The 21,670-nt window shown below is 29.0% G+C and overlaps 3 protein-coding genes across 4 annotated transcripts in view; 1 reads left to right on the top strand and 2 right to left on the bottom strand.

Moving 5' to 3' along the window:
* LOC123263834 (phospholipase B1, membrane-associated-like) overlaps nt 1–6,126 on the top strand; it is a 36,906-nt gene extending 30,780 nt beyond the window's left edge. The window contains exons 4-9 of one of the 2 annotated variants that reach the window (XR_006509239.1): nt 334–538; nt 1,391–1,727; nt 1,818–1,977; nt 4,247–4,398; nt 5,025–5,275; nt 5,619–6,126. Coding sequence is in view for 1 of the 2 variants with exons in the window: in XM_044726863.1 (XP_044582798.1) it covers nt 334–538; nt 1,391–1,727; nt 1,818–1,977; nt 4,247–4,398; nt 5,025–5,197 (1,027 nt within the window). In the remaining variant the exon portion in view is untranslated. Of the gene's footprint in view, nt 1–333; nt 539–1,390; nt 1,728–1,817; nt 1,978–4,246; nt 4,399–5,024; nt 5,596–5,618 lie in introns of those variants that run through there. The other variant, XM_044726863.1, reaches the window with a different exon arrangement.
* A 10,037-nt stretch (nt 6,127–16,163) lies between these two features.
* LOC123263952 lies at nt 16,164–17,024 on the bottom strand. The gene is made up of 2 exons (XM_044726997.1): nt 16,582–17,024; nt 16,164–16,521 (listed from the first exon to the last, which is right to left on the bottom strand). Exons 1-2 carry the CDS (start codon nt 17,022–17,024, stop codon nt 16,164–16,166), a joined length of 801 nt encoding a protein of 266 aa, XP_044582932.1.
* Nucleotides 17,025–18,780: 1,756 nt separating this feature from the next.
* Nucleotides 18,781–19,979, bottom strand: LOC123263861. The gene is made up of 3 exons (XM_044726897.1): nt 19,372–19,979; nt 19,061–19,304; nt 18,781–18,999 (listed from the first exon to the last, which is right to left on the bottom strand). The coding sequence occupies exons 1-2, from the start codon at nt 19,807–19,809 to the stop codon at nt 19,074–19,076; spliced, it is 669 nt and encodes a 222-aa protein (XP_044582832.1). The 5' UTR covers nt 19,810–19,979; the 3' UTR covers nt 18,781–18,999; nt 19,061–19,073.
* Nucleotides 19,980–21,670: the final 1,691 nt, after the last annotated feature.

Raw genomic sequence — 21,670 nt, 5'->3', positions numbered from 1 at the left:
GAAAAAACAAAAGGATAGAAATATAGTTACAGAGAGAGAAATGTTTAGCTCACACACTCATTCACGTCTCAGGTTATGGGTACAATCAAGCTTGCTATTGTAAAATCTGTTTATTTATTCCGGCAAGTAATAAATACCAAAGTCATTTTATTACTTTACTTTATTAAATAAGTAAAAATCATCAATTATTAAATTGTTTTAATTACTTTAAATTAAAATAATGAATTTTGACGAATATTGGGAAGACTAAAATTAAAAAAAAATTTTAACACTATTTTGACTCATTAGTTACGCTCGAACTTCCTTAATTAAAGAGGAAAATATATTTTCTAGGTCACAAATTCCACCCGACAGTGTTCACAAATTGCGGCCAGGAGACATTGATGTAATCGGCGGATTGGGTGATTCTTTAGTTGCGGCCAGTGGTGCATTAGAAGAATTTGCTATCGGCACATTTATTGAAGCTCGAGGTGTGAGCTGGTGTGCAGGTGGTCAAGATAGCTGGCGAAAGTATTTTACGCTACCAAATTTAATAAAAGTAATTACATTATTTTAATTTCGGCGGCTATTTTTATGACACAGAAAAAAAGGTTCACTTGAGCCAAGAAAATATTTTTCTTCTCAATTATTTTCTTGAGCGGAAAAAAAATTTTTTTTTGACAGGAAATTTCACTTATTCCAAAAAAATTAATTCTCTTGCTTTAAGAAATATGTATCTTGATCCAATAAAATTTATTTGAGTCAAGAAAATCTTGTTGTTTTGAGGAAATTCAGCCTCGAAGCTCCAAAAAATTAAGTTCTTGATAGAAGTTAATTTTCTTGTCTTGAGAAAATTTCTCTCTTGCTCCAAAAAATTAAATATAAAGATAGAAGTTAATTTTCATCAATATTTTTATTGATTAACATGTCGAATGGCAAGATCAAATAATATTTCATCTTTTTTTTCATTCAATATGTATAATTGAACGGTAAAATAATATAAAAAGGGTATCAAATATTCTCGAGAAAAATTTTCTCAAGGTGAGAAAATTTTTTTCTCAGCTGAAGTAGGTGGCGCTGCTTCCCTAAAGTATCTAAAAATCTTGATCAAATATAAAAATTTATTGTGTCAAGTATTTATGATAAGAAAAAATGACTTGCACCAAGAATAGAATTTAAAGAAAAATTTTAACTTCGGCCAACACAACTTGGGTCTTCCTTCAGGCACCCGACAAATTTTCTTGAGCCAAGAATTTTGTTCTCCAGTCAAGAAATTTTTCTTTCTGTGTAACGCTCCCTATTTAAAAAGAATTAAATTACTATTATTATAATCAGCGTGATTATTTTGTATAATTATTACGGTAACAAGGTTATGATATATATTATATCTTTATATATTAAATTATTTCAGGAATTTAACAAAAATTTAACTGGATATGCGATCGGAACTGGCGAATTTATATCCTCAAAGGCAAAATTAAACGTCGCTTTTCCGGTAGCAGCTACAGAGGACGCTTTGCACCAAGCAAAGATTTTAGTAAAAAGGATAAAAAGTAATAGTAAAATAGACATTAAGAAGCATTGGAAGCTTATTACAATATTTTTCGGAGCCAATGATATCTGTTCAGGGCAATGCTACGATCCCAAAGGATTCTCGTCTTCAAGATACGCTTGGCATTTGAGGAGAGCTTTAGACTATTTAAAACTCAATTTACCTAGGACTTTAGTCAATTTAGTACCAACAATAGGTTTGTTATTTTTTTTAGATATTAGTAAGTTAATGAAGAACACTTGTTTGCTTATATTATTGGTGTTCTAATTAGTGTTCTTTTTTTAAGACCCGACTGTATCAGTCAGAGTAGCACGGAGTACCATGTGTAATTTATTGCACCCATTGTACTGCGCCTGTCTGCATCAAGGAAAGCGGCCGGACATCAAAGCTTCAAAAATGGCACGGCAATATCAACAGGCTGTAAATTCATTGATTTCAACCGAAAGGTATAGTAACGCGTAATTTTTAGAATAATATTCTTCTTTCGAAGCTTGAAAAAGAATAATTTCAAAGGAGAATGCTATCTTGAATAATTTTTACAATTATAATCAAACTAGCAACCTTGCAGTCACTATGTGACTGCCGTGACTTGTGAACAATAAATAAATAGAATTTTGATTTATTCAATAATGACTTTTGTTGAATTGCACACGGAAAAAAGTAAACTGTAATAAATAACAGTCGATTTATAATAAGTAATGTTCAACTGCTAAAAATTACCATTTCAAACAGTAAAATCGTGATTTTACTATTCACTTTATAATATTTACCATTTAAACGTTACAATTTACTCTTTACATGGAAGAAAATACTATTTAAAACAGTAATATTCGCTATGTAAATGTCTAAAATGTTTAAGTATAATAATTAACAATTCAGACTTTGATATTTATCATTTCGTACCTACAAAAATGATCGCAATGATATGTAAAAAGTATAAAATAAAGTTAGTAAATTTCTAATACAAGCAACGTCAATATTTACAAAGTAAAATGGTAAATTTTAAACGCAACGCTAAAAATCAAACTGTAATTATTGACTTGCTTGAACTGGTAAAATGTGTATTTTAAAAATATAATTTTTACTGTTTCAAGTGTTAAATTCTCCCAGAGTGAGACCCCCTTCTCTTTCATCTGAGTTCCCCTTCTCCTCATAATATCGACTATATATTGAAATGGCAATTTTTACCGTTTGAAACTGTAATTTATTAAGATGAAAGAGTCATTATTTATTATAGTGACAGCTACTAATCACTTATTTTGGATATTAAATTATAAATTGTGGCTTTTATACTTTCTACATTAAGTTTTGCAATGTTTATATTTTTGGCACCCCGATGTCCGCTTTACTGTTTGAAACTATAAAAATTAACCGGAATCCGAGTGAATATTACAGTTTACTTTTTTCCGTGTACTGTACTTTTTTAAATATTGTCGTTTTTAAAGATATAAGCTCATCCCGATGTTACACTCATTAAGAGCTTTCATTTGAGTACCCACATGCATTTTTCATATATTTATATATATATATAGGTGATTCTCTGTAAGGACGTCTTAAATCTGTACAAAATTGTCCGACCAGATTATTTTTCATTTTATTAGAAAAAAAATTAACAAGGACTACAAAACTATCAGCTTAATCATAATAAATAAATAGCCGATTTAATTTTTGCTTTTTCGATATTTGTGTATCTTTTGCCATATAACATCACAGGGGACTGTTTGCCAGGGGATTGCTTTTTTTTTCAAATTGAGAAAAATCAAGCAAACTATTTCAATGCATTCAACTTTTCAAATTCTCAATGAATGTTTACATTAATTAGAATAATATTAAGACTTATGGATCGAAATTTATAAATAAATTATAAATAAAAATAGTTGCCAGGAGACTAAGTTTTGAAGTGGCTCAGACACATATTTCCAGCACAAACGGTGTTTTGACACTAAATAAAATGCCGATAAAGCGCTAACAGCCCTATGGTTATTAACTCAAGGCCAGTTAGATCCTTATAAACCTTACAAAAGGTAAAATAACACACTGAATTTTTTTATTTTGGCTTTGAACTTCTGGCAGGGGACTGTTCTTAAAATGCCTGGGACAAACTTTGGTTTAATGAATTTAATGAAACAAATTAATTTTCGGTACTTTTTATTGAAGAAGATTGTTAGTTAACTAATTAAGTTTATAAACATTATGGACCAAATTATATATTATGGACGAATAACTTAAAATTTAATGTTAAAGTTTTAATTTTGGGAATGGGACAGCCCAGGGGACTGTTATTTCGGTGGTTTACCAATTTATAGCAAAAAAACCAAAATTTATTTCATTTTAGTTTTCAATGCTCCAAATAGAAATGTTTTTTTACTTTGGTAATAAATTTTTTTTAGTACAAAAATAACAATTTTTCTAATAAAAAAATGCCTGAGACAGCAAAAAACATCCTTACAAAGAATCACCCATATATGAAAAATTCATGTGGGTACTCAAATGAAAGCTCTTGATGAGTATAACATCGGCATGAGCTTATATCTTTAAAAACGTCAATAGTTAATAAAGTACAGTGCAATTTAACAAAATTCATTATTTAATAAACCAAAATTTTATTTATTCGTATTCCACAAGTCATAGCAGTCACGTAGTGACTGCAAATTTGCTAGTTTTTGCAATACTAATAAAATTATACAATTAAAAATGAAACATTTTTTGTGTTAGGTATGACAGATCGCCAGATTTTACCGTTGTCGTCCAACCTTTCACTGAATACTTCAACGCGCCAAATAGTGATCCTGTAAATGCTCCATCTTTTAATTCACATATGATTACGTATGACTGCTTTCACTTTAGTCAAAAAGGGCATGCATTAGGTAAAATATACCAACTATTTTTCTTCGCTATCATCAGTATTTTTATCAGGAACTTATTTTCAATCAATCAATTGTCCAGTCACCCTACAAAAAAATTAACATACGTCAAAGCTTGTTTTTTATTCAATTTATTTAAAAATCATAAATTGACACTTACATAGCTGATTTTTTTTATTAATCTGTTATTAATGAATTGTTTATTTATTGCACATTGCACTTAAAATTTAATATCAAATACGTCAATAGTTATTTACATCCGCGCAATTTCGACTGAATTACAACAAACAAAATTTTTATCTGCTTACACAATGATTCTGTTTACGAGACTTAGATAAATGTGCAAACACATGATGAATGACGTAAAGCGTTACTATGTTTCGTTGACTTGCAATTTTTTTACCGTCATCAACCGTACAATTTCCGTGATCATCGGTCTGTTATTAAGTGTAGGTTCTTTGAACGAGATCGTTAACGTCTCTAGTTTTTGTAAGCCCGGTTAATGTCTATTATAATATTTTTTTTTAATTTTTTATTACAAAACAATAACAAAATTATCTACCTAATGAATGCGTACTTCAAGTTTATATTATTAATTATTAAATTAATATAAATGTTTTTTATTACAGTGGCAAACATGTTATGGAATAATATGTTCCAACCAGTGGGAAATAAAAGTCATGATCGTATGCTCAGAGTAATGGAAGAAGTTGTGTGTCCTACAGACAAAAATCCTTACATTTTTACAAATGTTAACTCAAAACGTTATTATAAAACAGGGAGCCAGGATGGAGCGATTTGAAATTAACAAATAGTTGTGTATATGATCACACATGACCAAATATGATCATATATGGTCATGGTATGACCAAAAATGACCATATGTGAACGTACAAAAATCATTTAAGACCTTATGTGATTTTACATGATCATAAATGACCAATTTGATCACATGTGATCAAATCTGATCATTTATGATCACAAATGACCAAATATGATCATATATAGACTCATATGGTCATGATATGACCAAAAATGACCATATGTGAACGTACAAGAATCGTTTAAGACCTTATGTGGCTTAACATGGTCATAATATGATCATAAATGACCAATTTGATCACATGTGATCAAATATGACCATTTATAATCACAAATGACCAAATATGATCATATATAGCCACATATGGTCATTGTATGACCAAAAACGATTATATGTTAACATAAAAAGATCACTTAAGGCCATAAGTGGCTTTACACGATTATAGTATGATAAAATGTGTTTATAGATGACCAATTCGGTCACATATGACCGTATATGATCACGTTTATCTGTATGATTATACAGAATCATGAATTTCCACAATATATCATCATAAAAAATAATTTTGCATGATCATAAGTGACCAAATATGATCATTTATGAGCACATATGGTCATAGTATGATCACAAATAACCATATGTGAACATATGACCATACAACATATGGCCATATGTGGCTTCACATGGTCATAGTGTGACTAAAAGTGGTTATAAATCACCAATTTGGTCACATGTGATCACATATGACCAAGTATGATCACACATATCTGTAATATTATACACAGTCATAAATTATCGTATCTAATCGTGATCATAAATAGTTATGCATGATCACACATAGCCATATATGATCACATATGACCACACATAGTTATAAGATCATACGTAGTCATGTTATGATCGTAAATGATTATTATGATCATAAATGATTATTATGGTCATATGATCATAAATGATTATTATGATCATAAATTATTATTATGATCATAAATGATCATATGATCATAATAATCATTTATGATCATATGATCATTTATGATCATTATAATTATTTATGATCATTATAATTATTTATGATCATATGATCATAATGATCATATGATTATATAATCATAATGATCATATGATCATAAATTATCATTATGATCATAAATTATCATTATTATCATATGATCATAAATGATCCATCTTACCCAAAATTGCACATCTTTAAAATTCGTTAAAAAATTAAAAAAAAATTAATTATAAAATATTTATGTTATTTTTCACAAAATTTTTGATTTGACAAATTTATTTATAAATTAATAAAGACGTTAAATATTAATAAGTAGCATTATTAGGTATATTTGTAAATGTGACTTTAGAAAAATGATAAAAATCAAAAATGAATGTACGCATATTATTTAACAATCGTAAAATACGATGCCATGTTAATAAAAAATTAAATTCATTATGTATACCTTTTTTATTACATCATTTTAGTCGTATCTAATATTTATGGATGTCTATGATAATATAAAATTATCCAATGCGTAGTCTCCAGCAATTAATAGAATCTATCATGATTAATTTGATTAATTGTTTTAATATAAATACGAACCGGAGTGATAACCTTGACTTATCTGTCTGGGTTTTTTACCTTCGATCAGTACTTGAGATAATTATTATTATTCAATTTAATAATTCAACATTCTGTTGAATTATTTCTTTTTTTTTTTAATTTATTTAAAATTATCTTACAGATGTAAAAAAAATGTTTCTACGATAAATCAATTTAAAATTGACTGCTGAGTAATTTAATCTGAGTACTATTTATTTAAGATGTATACTTATAAGAAGTACATAATTTATCGGTCATTGGCATCAGTATATACTTACTAGTGTAGAAAATATTTTTGCTAAAAATATTTAATTTTGAGATGATTTTATTTAATTTTTTTATCATAGGATCATAATACAAAATTAATGTTAATAAATAAAGGTGTTATAAAATACTTTTAATACCAGTTTTACCGTTTTGATTATTTATTAATTTTTACCGATTAAATATCTAAAGAGTATAGTAAAAAAGGAGATTTTTTAACTATTAAAAAATGTTATTTTAATTAAAAAAACAGGCGAATTAAATGAAATAAACCAAAACAAAATAGATTTGGTTAAAATTAATTCATATTTAAATGAAACAAATTTTTTAATATTAAATCCGTATTTTTAAGTTATTTTGAATAAATCTACTAATTTCAATCCAACAAACTCTTTTTTCTTAGGGTTCTTTTCCAAAAATCTACAGTTTTGAATTTTATCAACGCCTTTATCCACAAAATAATAAAAATTCCTTAAAAATCTCCGAATTTCCAGAATAATAACATTTTAAAAATTCTTAATAATTTATTTACTTCAAAAATTCTTTGTTAAAATTATCATTTTATTTTTTTTTGAATAAAATTTCAAGCAACCAAAAAAAAAATTTTTTTCAGATAAGCAATGCTTAAATTACTAGAATTCTTCATTGAATCTGTATATTCCCGGTAAGTAATAACAAAAATTCACTTATCTAATACTTCCAAACTATAATTTGATAAAAATAAAAAAATACTTCCTCAATTATTCTATTTATAGCTCAGCAAGATAAAATTTTGTCTAGACAAAATACTTACCGCGATAATGCTGAGGAAAGATTGCGTAAAAAAAAAAATTAACATAAATAGAAAAGTCACGTTGCCTTTTAGAAAATCACATATGCGGCCTCTGATCTACTGACAGCTGTATCAACTTGTTAATAATATTATTTAAGTTATAATTATAATTATTCCATATTAATTCGATCACCGCTTACAAAATTTATGATATTAAAATATAATAAATAATTATTAACTAATAATTAGTAATATAATTACTAATTATTAGTTATTAATTACTAATTATTAATTATTAATTAATAATTATTAATTAATTATTAGTTAAGAATTATTAATTAATTATTAGTTAATAATTATCAATTATTAGTTATTAATTATTATTATTAATTATTAAAGTTAATAATTCTTATTCTAAAAAAAAAAATAAAATCATAATTTTTATAAATATTAATTTATTTTCAGACAATTCTTCTCTTACTAATAACTTACAAATATAAATATAAATATAAATATTAATTTAAAGAGTACAAAGTTTATTTATTAACAAATAATTTAAATGAAGTAATGAGAGCTAATACTGGCTCGTTGACTAGTATATAAAAATATAATAATTATTTAATTAATAAATAAATTAATTAATTATATTTGTATTTCAAATATTTCGCGGTTTTTTTTTTAAATGCGCATGCGTATTTAATAAAAAACAAATACAATTTGTTTAGACGGTCAAAAAATTAAATTATTAATCATAATTAGCCATTATTAACATTTTTTAATGAAAACTAATTTTTAAAAATATAATTAATTAATTTTTCACTAATTAATTAATTTTAAATTTTTATCTTGAATAAAATCAATTTTTTTATCCACAAAAATTAAATTATTAAAAAAAATGAATTATTTAATTATTAAATTAATTAATTATTAAAATGAATCTTTATTTTTATTTCAAATATTTCGCGGTAGTTTTTTCAAATTCTAAAAAAATGCGCATGCGCATTTAATAAAGAACAATTACAATTTTTTTCGACGCTCAAAAGACTAAATTATTAATTATAATCAGCCATTATTAATATTTTTTAATGAAATTCTTCACTAATTAATTTTGTTTTAAATTTTTGTCTTGAATAAAATCAATTTATCCACAAAAATAAAATTATAAAAAAAAAATAAAATTAATCTTGATTAAATAATTATTTTTAAAACAAACAAAACAGCACTCAAACATTTTTTATTATGAATGCTCAATAAAATATTTAAAAAGCGTCGAGTGAAAGAATTTAACAGCCCCAGTTGCGGCCACATCATCAATTAACAGCACAGAACTTAACTGAAGGTTATCCAATGACTTTAAAATTGATGTCAAGGCTCGATCAGTGTTTCTTCAATTGATGGCTCACTTTGATGGCCGGAAAGACAATAAAGTCTTGAATAAACTGTCCAAAGACCAAATTAATCCAAATTAATTCAAATTAATTCAAATTAATTCAATAGCGGATCATTTTTTGGTCCATTGGAAAATTCTGTGGCTTGAAGAACTTGAATTGGAGGAACTGGAGCCAAAAGAACTGGAGCTGCTCTTGGAGCTGGCACTTCCGGAGCTGGACACGCTCTCAGATCTTCTGATTGGTTTCTTCGGGTCGAAGAAACGGTCCAGAACTTGGCGAATTGTGCTGTGCTTGCGGTTGAACGGATTTGTGTACATTTTTACTGTTTTGATTAACTGTTAGCACTTTTTATTATAAATAATAATAAATAATAATCAAGTAACTTTTCACTTGCTTGCGAGTGTTTACTCTGAGAGATCTGGGTCTCGAATGACGAGCTGTGATGAGCCACAGGCTTTAATAAGCTGCCAGCTCGTGGTATTTTTATCCTCGGTGACGCTCGGTTTTGCTCGGGCTCACGTGTTTCATTTCTCGGATATGATATTTAATAATCAGTGCCGCTATGACGTTTGCTGGTTTTTATTTTTTAGACTCCGTCTGCTGAGAAGATAAACTGTCAATTCAGATTAGTTAATTGTTCCGGTCATGCAAGGAAATTAATTATGGAAGAGATTGACGTGAGCAATTATTTTCTTGAGGGAAAAATTTTTTTTTTTTGACAAGAAATTTCACTTATTCAAAAATTAATTCTCTTGCTTTAAGAAATACGTATCTTGATCGAAGAAAATTAATTTAAGTCAAGAAAATCTTGTTTTGAGAAAATTCAGCCTCAAGCTCCAAAAAATTTAGTTCTTGATAGAAGTTAATTTTCTTGTCTTGAGAAATTTTCTCTCTTGCTCCAAAAAATTAAATATAAAGATAGAAGTTAATTTTCATTAATATTTTTATTGATTAACATGTCAATTGGCAAGATCAAATAATATTTCATCATTTTTTTTCATTCAATATGTATAATTGCACGGTAAAATAATATAAAAAGGGTATCAAATATTCCCGAGAAAAATTTTCTCAAGGTAAGAAAATTTTTTTCTCAGCTGAAGTAGGTGGCGCTGCTTCCCTAAAGTATCTAAAAATCTTGATCAAATATAAAAATTTATTGTATCAAGTATTTATGATAAGAAAAAAAAATACTTCGACCAAGAATAGAATTTAAAGAAAAATTTTAACTTCGGCCAACACAATTTCGGTCTTCCTTCAGGCACCCGACAAATTTTCTTGAGCCAAGAACTTTGTTCTCCAGTCAAAAAATTTTTCTTTCTGTCACGGAAAATAAATTGTGGTAGTGGCAACAACAACTGTAGTTCCATCTACCGCAGGCTATAGTATGACCTGAGACAACTCCAAATTGTGGGTAGATTTACTCCAATATTGTAGTTAAGCGTTAACTGTAGTAAAAAGTAAGATATACTACAACATGAGGTATTTGTAACTCCAATTGTAGTTCAATTTACTTAATATGCGGTTGACCAATTGCGTAAGAATAAACGGTATATAATCTAAAATTTTTATAGTTTATAATTAAAAATTACTTACTGAGTTATTTATATATAATAAATATGGTAATTATTTACAAGTGGGGTTCACCCATGCTGGGCCATGTTAATTTCTTTTTTTAACTTCCCGCTAAGAAAATCGAAGATTTTCAAAAATCGGGAAGTTATTGTTTTCACCCCGTTTTGCAAAAATCGAGTTTTCATCAGATCTCGACATTTGAAGGTCACAGGTAGCTTCCCTGACTATCCCCACGAGGTTGTCACTATGTCGGTGTGTGTGTGTGTGTGTGTGTGTGTGTGTGTGTGTGTGTGTGTGACTCGCTTATAACTTTTGAACGACTGAACCGATCGGAACGTACTAAACGGCGTTCTAAAGAGTTCCCTCAAACTTAGATTTCCTGAGAATTTGAACCGATTCGGACCGATAGATTTTGAGAAATTTTGAAAAATCTCAAAAAAAAAATAAGAAAAAAATCATTTTTGAAAGTGGTTTTTTTGGAATATCTTTTAAACGGCCCTATCGATCAACTTCAAAAACTAATCCGCTCTTAAGCTTGAGAAACCACGCCGATCGACGCTAATCCGTTCAAAATCGGTTGATTCTTTCGAGAGATATCGTGAACGAAAGAAAACCGAAAAAAGTGTTTTTTTGACATAACTTCGTCATTTCTTCTCGGATCGTTTTCGGTGATATAGAATAATTTCAGAGCTTAAAAGACCGCGTCGATCGCCGCCAAAAACGTGCAAATCGGTTGATTGGTTCGAGAGATATACTCAATAAAATATTTGGAAACAAGTGTTTTTTTAACATAACTCTGACATTTTTTGGAATAACTTTTAAACGGATGCACTGCTTAATTTCAAAAACTAATCAGCTATTAGCATGAAAAAATTACGTCGATCGCCGTCAAGCCAGTCAAAATTGGTCAATTCGTTCAAGAAATATCATGAACGAAAGAAAACCTAAAAAAGTGTTTTTTTGGAATTACTCCAAATTTCCTAGTTTTATCAATTCAAACTTGAAGATTCTTTATGAAACTAAAAAAATTGCGTCAAATACTGCCAACCGCGTGAAAATTGGTTGATTCATTTAAAAGTTAGTGCGGTTTGAAAATTTAAAAAATATTGTTCTATGATACTGCTATCAGACTTTTGAGCTCGAAGAGCTCAAAATAACACATAAATTGTATTTTAAGCTCGAAGAGATAAAAAACGTCATTAGTGCAGTTTTATGCACCTAGGTATGGAATTAGCGGGAAGTTGCACGGATGGCCTTCAGGGTCTACCGTTTTTCTAATTTTTTTTGATCAAATTGATCATTTTTTTTTTATAGTTAGTTTTTTTATGTATTTTTCAAAAAAAAAAAAAATACATATCAAAAACATCAAAAAAGATAAAATAGAAATTTTATCCAAAAACATGAGAATCAATTTTTTTTCCAACTTTTGATGGCAAAAAAAGCTGTCGAAATTTTTATTTTTTTCTTTCAGGACATTTTTTATCATAAATATGTCGTAAAAACAAGCAGAATAAAAAAAAATTAAATAATGTTAATGCTTCACCTAGATATGGCCAAAAATAGGGTGGACCCCACTTGTAAATAATTACCCTAAATATATTTGGGTTTTAAAAAAGTAAGAATTTTAAAAAAATTTCTGTATTTTTTTTTTTAATTATTTATTTTTATAAAAGTGACGTTTAATATTTTATTTACAGTTATTTACAGATGAATATTTATGAGACGCTATAATAAACGAGAATACACAAGAGATTAACCCCAAAATGGCAAAATAACAGGAACGGTTTCTTCTGTAGTACTCTCAACTCCCGCGTGGAGTATTTGTTATTGCAGTGTGCAGTAGAATTTACCGCAAAATTGGAGTAAATTCAACTTTTTGACTTAGTCAAATTTGACGCATATTGAGTAACTGTTATCATTTATATGATATTTGTAACTACAGAAGCATTTACTGCAATCTTGTATGATTGGTATCTATACCAAATGATACTGCACATTATTTTCCGTGGTGTAATATTTATAAATAAAACATTAATAAGTAAATTTTTTAAACAAAAAGAAGAAATATTTTTTGTGAATTTTATTTTTTATTTAATAAATAAAAAATCTACGATACAATTAAAATTATTCACGTTATGTCTAGGCAAAGTTTTAAATTTTTTAAAAAATAAATTTTGCTTGGGGGCCTATTTGGATTTTATGACACTAAAATAAAATTATTTAGATTGAATAATAATTAATTCTATTAATTACCTGTGGGAAAATTTTTTAATATACTAGACTGAGTCAAAAAAATTATATTCTGCAAGATTCATGATGCCGAAGCATCAGAGAGTGTTTTACGATCGAACAAATTTTTTTTGCCTCATTTCGGCGACTATTTTTATAATAATACTCTTGTTAGTTTCGAAACTTTTTTAAACGAAAATTAGAAGTTAAATTATCTAAAACAATGTTGAAATTTAGTTCAAATTAGTGTTTCCACGAACTACGTGCGAGTCCTTCGAATAAATTTTATCTCGGGTTTCTTCGGCTTCTTTTGGATTTACCACATGATTAACTCCTTTGGTAACTGAGAGTTTAGAAAAATTCTAACCTGATATTTAAAAAAAAAATGTTGTTGGTATTTTGGACAACTGATGATAAGAAGCATCAGAGAGTGGTTTACGATCGAACAAATTTTTTTCGCCCCATATTTCGGCAACTATTTTTATTATTATACCCTTGTTAGTTAACGGAATCAAGATATTTAGCATACTATTGTCTCGATTATTTAATGGAGATTAATTGCATACTTTTAAAAAATTTATTTAGTGCAATAGAAACGGAAAAAAACATCAAAATAGTTTAAAAAATTTTCCCGTCCGTCAAGTATGAACCTTGTAAACACTGTAGCTTGCCAAAAAATCCATTAATTCAGTCAAATGTTTTTTTTTTTTTAATTCTTTGAAGGAATTGCAGGCCCCTTACCGCGGATGGCTATGTAACTCAGTGTCGTTTAATTGCAATTAATAAAATAAAAAAACCAAAAGACTGTATTTCTTTATATATTGTGAGCATTAAATTAAATTCCACTTGCAAGTAATTAATTGCAGAGCCAACACGTGTCTACTTATTAATCGATGAAATAATCATTTATCTACTGGGAAAATTACGCCTTAAAAGACAATCGTTAATCAGAGTTCATTGTCAATGTCTGCGTAAGACGCGATGGTTATTAAAATAAATAGCACTTAGCATTTGCGACAAGTAACTTAATAGGAAGAATAAAAAACTAAACTAATAACTAAACTGATAACCTTGAACTGAATTGCTAATGCACTTAGTCTTAAAGTAAACGTTTTATAATACTTTTTATGATGACAGTGACGTCTTTGATGCTTATATTTTTTTTACATGGGTAATTTTCCGAAAAAACTGGCCTTTTTTGTGACTCCTTCATGGCCCGATTATAAAATTTTATTTATAGTATAAATAGTCGCAAAAAATAAAGAACTGTTATATGTCGCTGACCTTGGAATGCCTGAACTTGAATATGTGAAAGCAAATAAACTCACTTTTACAAATGAATAGACTCACGAGAGTGTATCTATCTGCTGTATACAATATATGCATAAAAAAATATCGGAATCGGGATTCCCTGGTTCTGTTTACTCTTTTTTTTAAGCTCTGACGTCAATGGACAAACAAACATAAAAAGAATTTTATGATACTGGAGTCATCGTTCGAAGCGTGGACTTTCCAGGTGCTAATGGAATAATTATTAACGATGTTTAATATAAAGAAACTTGGAAAAATTTTATGGTTTAGTGTTACGTTAATAATAATATTTATTTGTAAGCTGAGAAAAAAAAAGTAGTTAATTACTGCTATTTAATTGAAGATCATGGACCTAAAATTATTTATTATATTGAACCAGAAACACTTTTGTTATCTTAAAATTAATTTTTAAATTAATTAATAACATTTTTGAGGAAATTTCCGATAAATTTACTCATTAAATAATTATTAACATTTAATTGACTAATAAAAAATATAGCACTCTGAATTACCGGTATACACTTGACAACACAAAAAGAGTGTCCCTAACCTTAAAATTTATTTATGTTTACTGTCTAACTAAAATGACTAAGATCTTCTAGCATTTAAAAAACAGCGGTTACTTATGCTTTGGGTAACTGCGCAAGCGGTGTTGCCAAGTCAAATACAAGACTTTAAAGAACGCAAGTTCCGAGTGATTTTTCATAAAAAATATAAAATATCTCTGTAATACGTTCGAAAAGCTACTTTTTTATTGTTTTAATCTTTAGCTTATTATTTTTTCAATCAAATTTAATGAAAATAAAATTTTTTTAAAATCGTTAATTGCATTAAATTCTTAACCAAATACACAGCTGGTGGAATCTCCATTTACATGTAAAAATTACAATTTTCAAACCTAATTATTTAATTAAATATCCCGGAAACCTACTGTTTTTTAATTTTTTTATTAATTATTCTCCGTAGATTGAATTTACATATTTTCAGGAAGTTTTAAAAATTTGACTACTTCACGTGGATTTCTTTAATAGTCATTTTGATTAATTAAATCTCAATTAATTAAAAGAGAAAAAATAATTCGGACAACCCCGGCCGGGAATCGAACCCGGTTTCATTTGGTTGCACATTAAGAGCTCTATTAGTTAAGCTATCTGAGACATCGTTCGTAACAACCTTTCAGTCTAATAATTTTTTGTTTAACACGATAGAAAAATATTTATTACAATATATTCGATATAACTATTTATCAATAGTTACTTTAACTAATGTATAATTCGAGTAACTAAAAAAAAAAATGTTTCGAAAACTATATTTTTATACTTTTAACGCTATTATTCAGCTAATTATGCAAACATTTGACTGTTGAAAAATTTCTCTGATTATAAATTACTAAAAAATGTATTATAGACTTGCTTCTACGCTTTATTCCCGGAATTTAAGTTTCTATTTCTTGAAAGAAGTATCTAAACTCATAAATTATCGGACAAAAGTGAATGGAGTTGAATTAAGTAGCTAGATGTTTAGTTGACAATGGGATAATACTGTTTACGATACATGACTCATGTCCATGAGAAACTTCGATGCTCTGAATCCCACTTTTTATACAAAATACTCGGTTCAAAAGTTAATAAATATTTCTGGGACGTCCCAGAATTCGAAGGATCACTTTTATTATTTGTTATTCGTGAACATTCCAAATATAAAATAATATACTTATTTTTATAGAGATTGAAATTTTTGATTACATAATTTTTAAGTAGATTACTTCAGAAACATATAAATTAATTTCTTCTCAATAAGATATAATTATTTAGGTGAGTCTTGCAGGGTCAAATTTTCGTGAAAAAAAGATCGATATTTATTGAATTGACTGGTGGGCATTTTCCATCTAAAATCCTCAGTAAAATCAACACCAAATATTCTGAAGCCCAAAAATCCTCCATTACCTTCAACTCCCCTGTAAATAAGCTGTAGTCCACGCAGAGGAATCTTAGCCGTAGAATAGGTGACAGATTGAAGGTCCAAATAAGGAATCGTGTGTTGTTGCAAATCATCCCTAAAATTCGTCGCTCGTATCATAAGTTTTTGATTCGGAACTGAGCTGGGATTATTCCATTTTTTAGTTCTCAAAGGTTCGTTGGCTTCTCCGATATCAATCGTACTTCTAGAGTAATAAATCACGAGAATCATTCAATTCTTCGCTTGAATGCAAAAAAAAACTTACCTGGGTCTGTCGTAGTTTTTCGAGCGCATCTTCAAATTTTCCCATCGAATCCATTCAACATCAGACGGATTTCCTTCCGCCAACTTACCGGTTTTCAAATCGACTGGCCAAGACTTGATCTGCAGCTCAAAGGCATCTTCCATGACATTGAAAACGAATCGGGCTCCGATAAGAACTTGCCCGGGGTCAGCAAAGAGTGCGTCCAGGTTGATGGTCCGTTGATCGAGGGTCACGAAAGAAAAGTCTACAAACTCCGTCAATTTAACGAACTCTTCTCCTTTCTTCATCGAAAAACTCCCTTCGTCTGCTGGGTCGTACTGAAAGTCCCCCAGTTCTTTCCACTCCTCGGTATCTGGGACGATTTTTTCAAAAGGACCCAATTCAGCCTGCTCAATTTGGAGATGGAACATTCGATCTTTTTCAGCAAATCGCACTCCGGTCATTACCCTGATGAAATTCCAACATCGTAACCCGGGTAAAAAAAATTATATATAATTATATATACTTATATTTTATTATATATTACTTATATATAATTATATATTACTTACATATTATTATATGGGATTATATGTAATTATATATAATTATATATAATAATATATAATAGGCTGCAGTATTTTTTAGTAATTACACATAATCATATACAATTACATATAATTATATATGATTATATATAATAATATATAATTAGATGCAGCATTTTTTAATAATTATATATAATCATATACAATTACATGTAATTATATATAATTTCATATATGATTATATATCATTATAATGATTATAATTTTAATAATATTTATAATTTATTATATTAATATATAATATTAATTTATATTATTATATTTAATAATATATAATATTAATTTATTTATATTAATATATATATTATTAATATTATTATTACAATGATTATAATAATTATATATAATCATATATAATTTCATATAATTAGATATAATCAGATATAATTTTATATAATTATATAGAATTGTACAAAAGTTACAAACATTGTTATATACAATTACATGAAATTATATATATTTCGTATATAAACTGATGAAAGAATTTATTAACTATTAGAAATTTAATTTGTTTGAAGACATTTATTAAATTTTAATAAATTTTTTTTAACATTTAACAAATATTTATTTGGGAGGAAAGTACATTTATTAATAGTTAATAAATATTTATTAATAGTTAACAAATATTTATTAAAAGTTAATAAATATTTTGTTGAGTGAATTTGTTTCACTTGCAATGTTATATGATATGAAGATTGCTTATAAACAAAAATCATCTTTATAAATTATTTGCATTGATTATATTACATTATAATAACGTTTATTGTAATATACCGAATTCTATTACAGCTCATAAATAATTTAACATTTAATAAAGCTTATTAAATATAAACAAATCCTTCTATCAGTGCAACTATACGGAAATCATATAATTATATATAAATCATATACAATTGAATATAATTTTTTTTATCTCAGAGTCTGCTACTCTAATCATTAATAATTTATTAATCTATTGTATTTTTTGTGGATGAAATAATAGGAACTGTATTAATTAAGTTAACTTATAAAAATTGATTATGTATACGATTTGAATTACTTGTAGTTATTTCAAACACTGCTCTTCAAGTAAGTCTCGTAGGTCGACAAGTAGCGCGTCAGCCTTTCAAGCGTCAGGTCCCCGATTCGATCCCCGCGCACGCCGAATTTTTTTTTATTTTTATAGAAATAATTCTATATAATTATATCTAATTCTATATAATTATATAGGGCCATTTTTGATGTATAATTATCTATAATCTTTTTTACCCGGGAACCAAAAATGAAACTTTTTAAATTCGTGCTTACACTTACATGTTTCTGTGGATATCGGCCAATTGCGGGATAAGACTGATCGTTCTCTTGGCTGTTGATTTCCCATCCTGTTCCGCACATATACACTTGCACACTGAACAATGGAAAATTCCTTTGTCCTGAATATGATACAGTTCAACTACTCTTCCCGGACATTGTAACTTAGAGTTATCTTTGACTGATCTCAACCAAAGAAAACGTCTGTCAGCGTTTTCATTCTATAAAAGGAAATTTGTAGCTTAATTTTGGTCTCTATTAAACGGAAAGAGGTGTTTATTAGAAAAGGGGAAGAAACCTACCATTTCACATGTTCTGACATTGGCTATATTGTAGCAAGCATGTAGTATTCCATTGCAAGGTTTTGCATGGCAATGGGTGATGGTTCCATTCTCGTCAACGGCATCATAGCATCTGACTATTCTCAAATAATCCACAGCCGGGCAATAATCTTTGCAATGAGAAGCATCGACACTGTCGGTTTGTTTCTCATTGACTATCACGCCTTGAAAGAGGCCCAGAAATTCCGAAAAGGTTTCACCTAGAAACGCCTATTAGCTCAAAAATTATCATATGATGAATGATAAATTCTTTCTACTTACCTCTAATGTCCTTTCAAGGATCACAGCGTCGATGCTGATTCCATTTTTTGAGGAAACCTTGGCGAGTAGCCTGCAAATATTGCTGGGAGTGAAAAACGGCACGAGCTGCTACCTTTTGAGGGTTCTCGGAAGTCTTCAGGGATAAAATAAACCCGCGGAGTTCTGACAGTATAAAAATTTGATGGAGTTTCCGCAGGCGCAATTGGTCGTTTTCTGTCATTTCGCATGGCACAGGTTTCAAATCCTGAAATTATTATTAAATAATTGAAATTTTTGATGCGAATATTCTGTGGAATAAAGTTGTAACTTACTGTTGCAACTCGAGTTGGGAATCCTTTGATATTTCGACCATTTCCGACATAAATACTGTACAGTTTGCCCAATATCTCTGGCAACAGCTTAACGAATTCCCCTAACTCTGCTTTTGCCTCTTCAGATGTAAATTTAATCCACGCATTGCCTATTTTTTCGATATAATTCTTCAATTCCTCGATCTGTTGATCGGTCACTTTTTTATGTGGAAACTCGGCGAAATATTTCCTGACCATTTCTCCGTAATTTCGGTACCCGTTGATCCTAAAACTGTCCACTAGCTTTTCAGCTGCATTCAGCTTCTCTCCATTAATTGAATCAACAACTTCCGCGACAAATTCAATTATTTCTTCGATAGAATTCAGGGACCCGACGTCAAAGGACGCGGCTATTTTTGCCGCGAACAAAATCACTAGAGTTAATCTTCCGAAGTTCATATTGGAAGTGACAAAATTATCCACCGATCGCTTCCAAATCGAGGTTGAGTTGCTTCACTACATCACGCTTCTCTAATTATATTTGTAATTATCGATCGCGATCAGTCGATTGTCTCTTGTCTTGCGGAAATTGATAAATCCAAAATTACTAACTTCTATGTCATTAATAGTTATTTTAAAAATTTGTCGGACACAAATTCTGTTTTTTGTAATTGAGGTTATAATTGAGGATGGTTTTACTTGTATCACTGTAGAGTGTTTTACAAGGGAGGGTGGGGAATTATTGTCTCTCCACTTTTTTCTCCGCAATATAATCTCTCAACCCCGTCATTATAACTCTCAACCACTTTTTCGTCCCCACCCCCCTGCATGTCGGGATTTTTTCTTTCATGCCCGACACACATGTGCTGCGACTGTGGCCGACTTACGCGTTATAATCAGTACCTGCATTTGCATTACGGTCTTAAATAGTATGGAGGTACTTCTATAATGACATTTTAACTCCATAACTATATGGGAAAACCACAGAAAACCCGACCGGTACAGAGGCTGGCAATAAAACGCACATATTCTTAGTTTATAATCATTGAAAAATATTGGTGCGCGCCGGAATCGAACCCTGGTCCCACTCTTTCGAAATGCAGGTACCGAGCCGATTAGGCTATTGCTAACCTCATATTCTGTTTTTTGTATTTTTTTGGGAAAAAAGGATTAGAATTTTTGAATATGAAAAAATTAATATAAAATAATAATAATAAAAATTATTATAAGAGTTTTAATATGTAACAATACTTTTCCCCAAAATTTAACTAAATTCGACCGATGGCGGAGATATCGGCTGGGTAGGGTATTTTACGCTCGCCCTTTTTAAACATATAATAAAATTAACCCGGAAACCCCTCAGGCTGGGTTAGTGCACATTTGGACGCCAGGTAATTTTTTTTTTGAAAATTACCAAAAATAATAAAAATTCCAGGGGCCGCGCCGGACGATCAATTAACGATTTAAATTAATGAGAATGGAAAATAAATCACGAAATAATCAAAGTCGAGATTAGGATATTATTTGGAATCAAAAACAATAACTAAATAATTATAAACTAATATCCTAGATTATTTAACTAAGATAGGAAGATGAGTCATAGGAAAGGAATCCGGGAATCAGCTTTCATACATTAATTATTAATGGATCAGAAAATTTCAATAAAAATAAATAAATTGTTTATTCAAAAACGAAGTTACTTAAAACTAAATTTATCCATTAAATAACAAAATAAATCCTTTATGGAATTCGTGGTTAACATATAAATTTTTCTTCAACTTATTTTACAATATTGCGTTCGAGAATAATAATAACCGCAATCAAAACAATAATCGTAACAGTAATTAAAATTTAAGAATATTAAATCTGAATTGCGCTTGAAAATAATACTTGTAATGATAGTTAATGTTTGACAATAATAATTATCAATGACGCTAAATACTAAACCTAATTTGACAATACTAATTATAAAAGTTGCTGGCCGTATCGAGGACCCAACACGCGGCTTTCGGGACAGGTACAAATATTTCCTTATGATAACCCTTACTCGCTATGGGATCGACCCGATCAATCGATAGTGATTTTAATTGGACAGTAAAAGAACAACTTATTTAAGCCAGGAGACAGCGGTGTGCGGATATTAATTGATCTCAACTTGTGAGTACTCACCAAAAAAAAGGAAACTCAAACCAAGGCACCAAATCCACACTCCTTACAATAGCGGAGGTCCCGCGTGCCTACCTCACACCAAGCGGGCCACCGCGTGTCTGCTCAATTTTTGTCACCGTAAACCGTTCGAGGCCTCGTGTTCGACAACAAG

The sequence above is a fragment of the Cotesia glomerata genome, linkage group LG4, assembly GCF_020080835.1.
Source record: "Cotesia glomerata isolate CgM1 linkage group LG4, MPM_Cglom_v2.3, whole genome shotgun sequence".
In the NCBI taxonomy this organism is placed as follows: Eukaryota; Metazoa; Arthropoda; class Insecta; order Hymenoptera; family Braconidae; genus Cotesia; species Cotesia glomerata.
Note: the sequence above shows the minus strand (reverse complement) of the source record. Positions and strands in the feature narration are given on the sequence as shown.

Bases quoted from the DNA above. Each gene is read 5' to 3' on its own strand.
- LOC123263952 (XM_044726997.1), bottom strand. From the start codon at position 17,024: ATGACCGGAGTGCGATTTGCTGAAAAAGATCGAATGTTCCATCTCCAA. The intron at 16,522-16,581 runs GTAAGTTTTTTT...TTATTACTCTAG, and splicing joins AAAAACTACGACAGACCCAG to AAGTACGATTGATATCGGAG.
- LOC123263861 (XM_044726897.1), bottom strand. From the start codon at position 19,809: ATGAACTTCGGAAGATTAACTCTAGTGATTTTGTTCGCGGCAAAAATA. The intron at 19,305-19,371 runs GTAAGTTACAAC...TAATAATTTCAG, and splicing joins TCCCAACTCGAGTTGCAACA to GATTTGAAACCTGTGCCATG.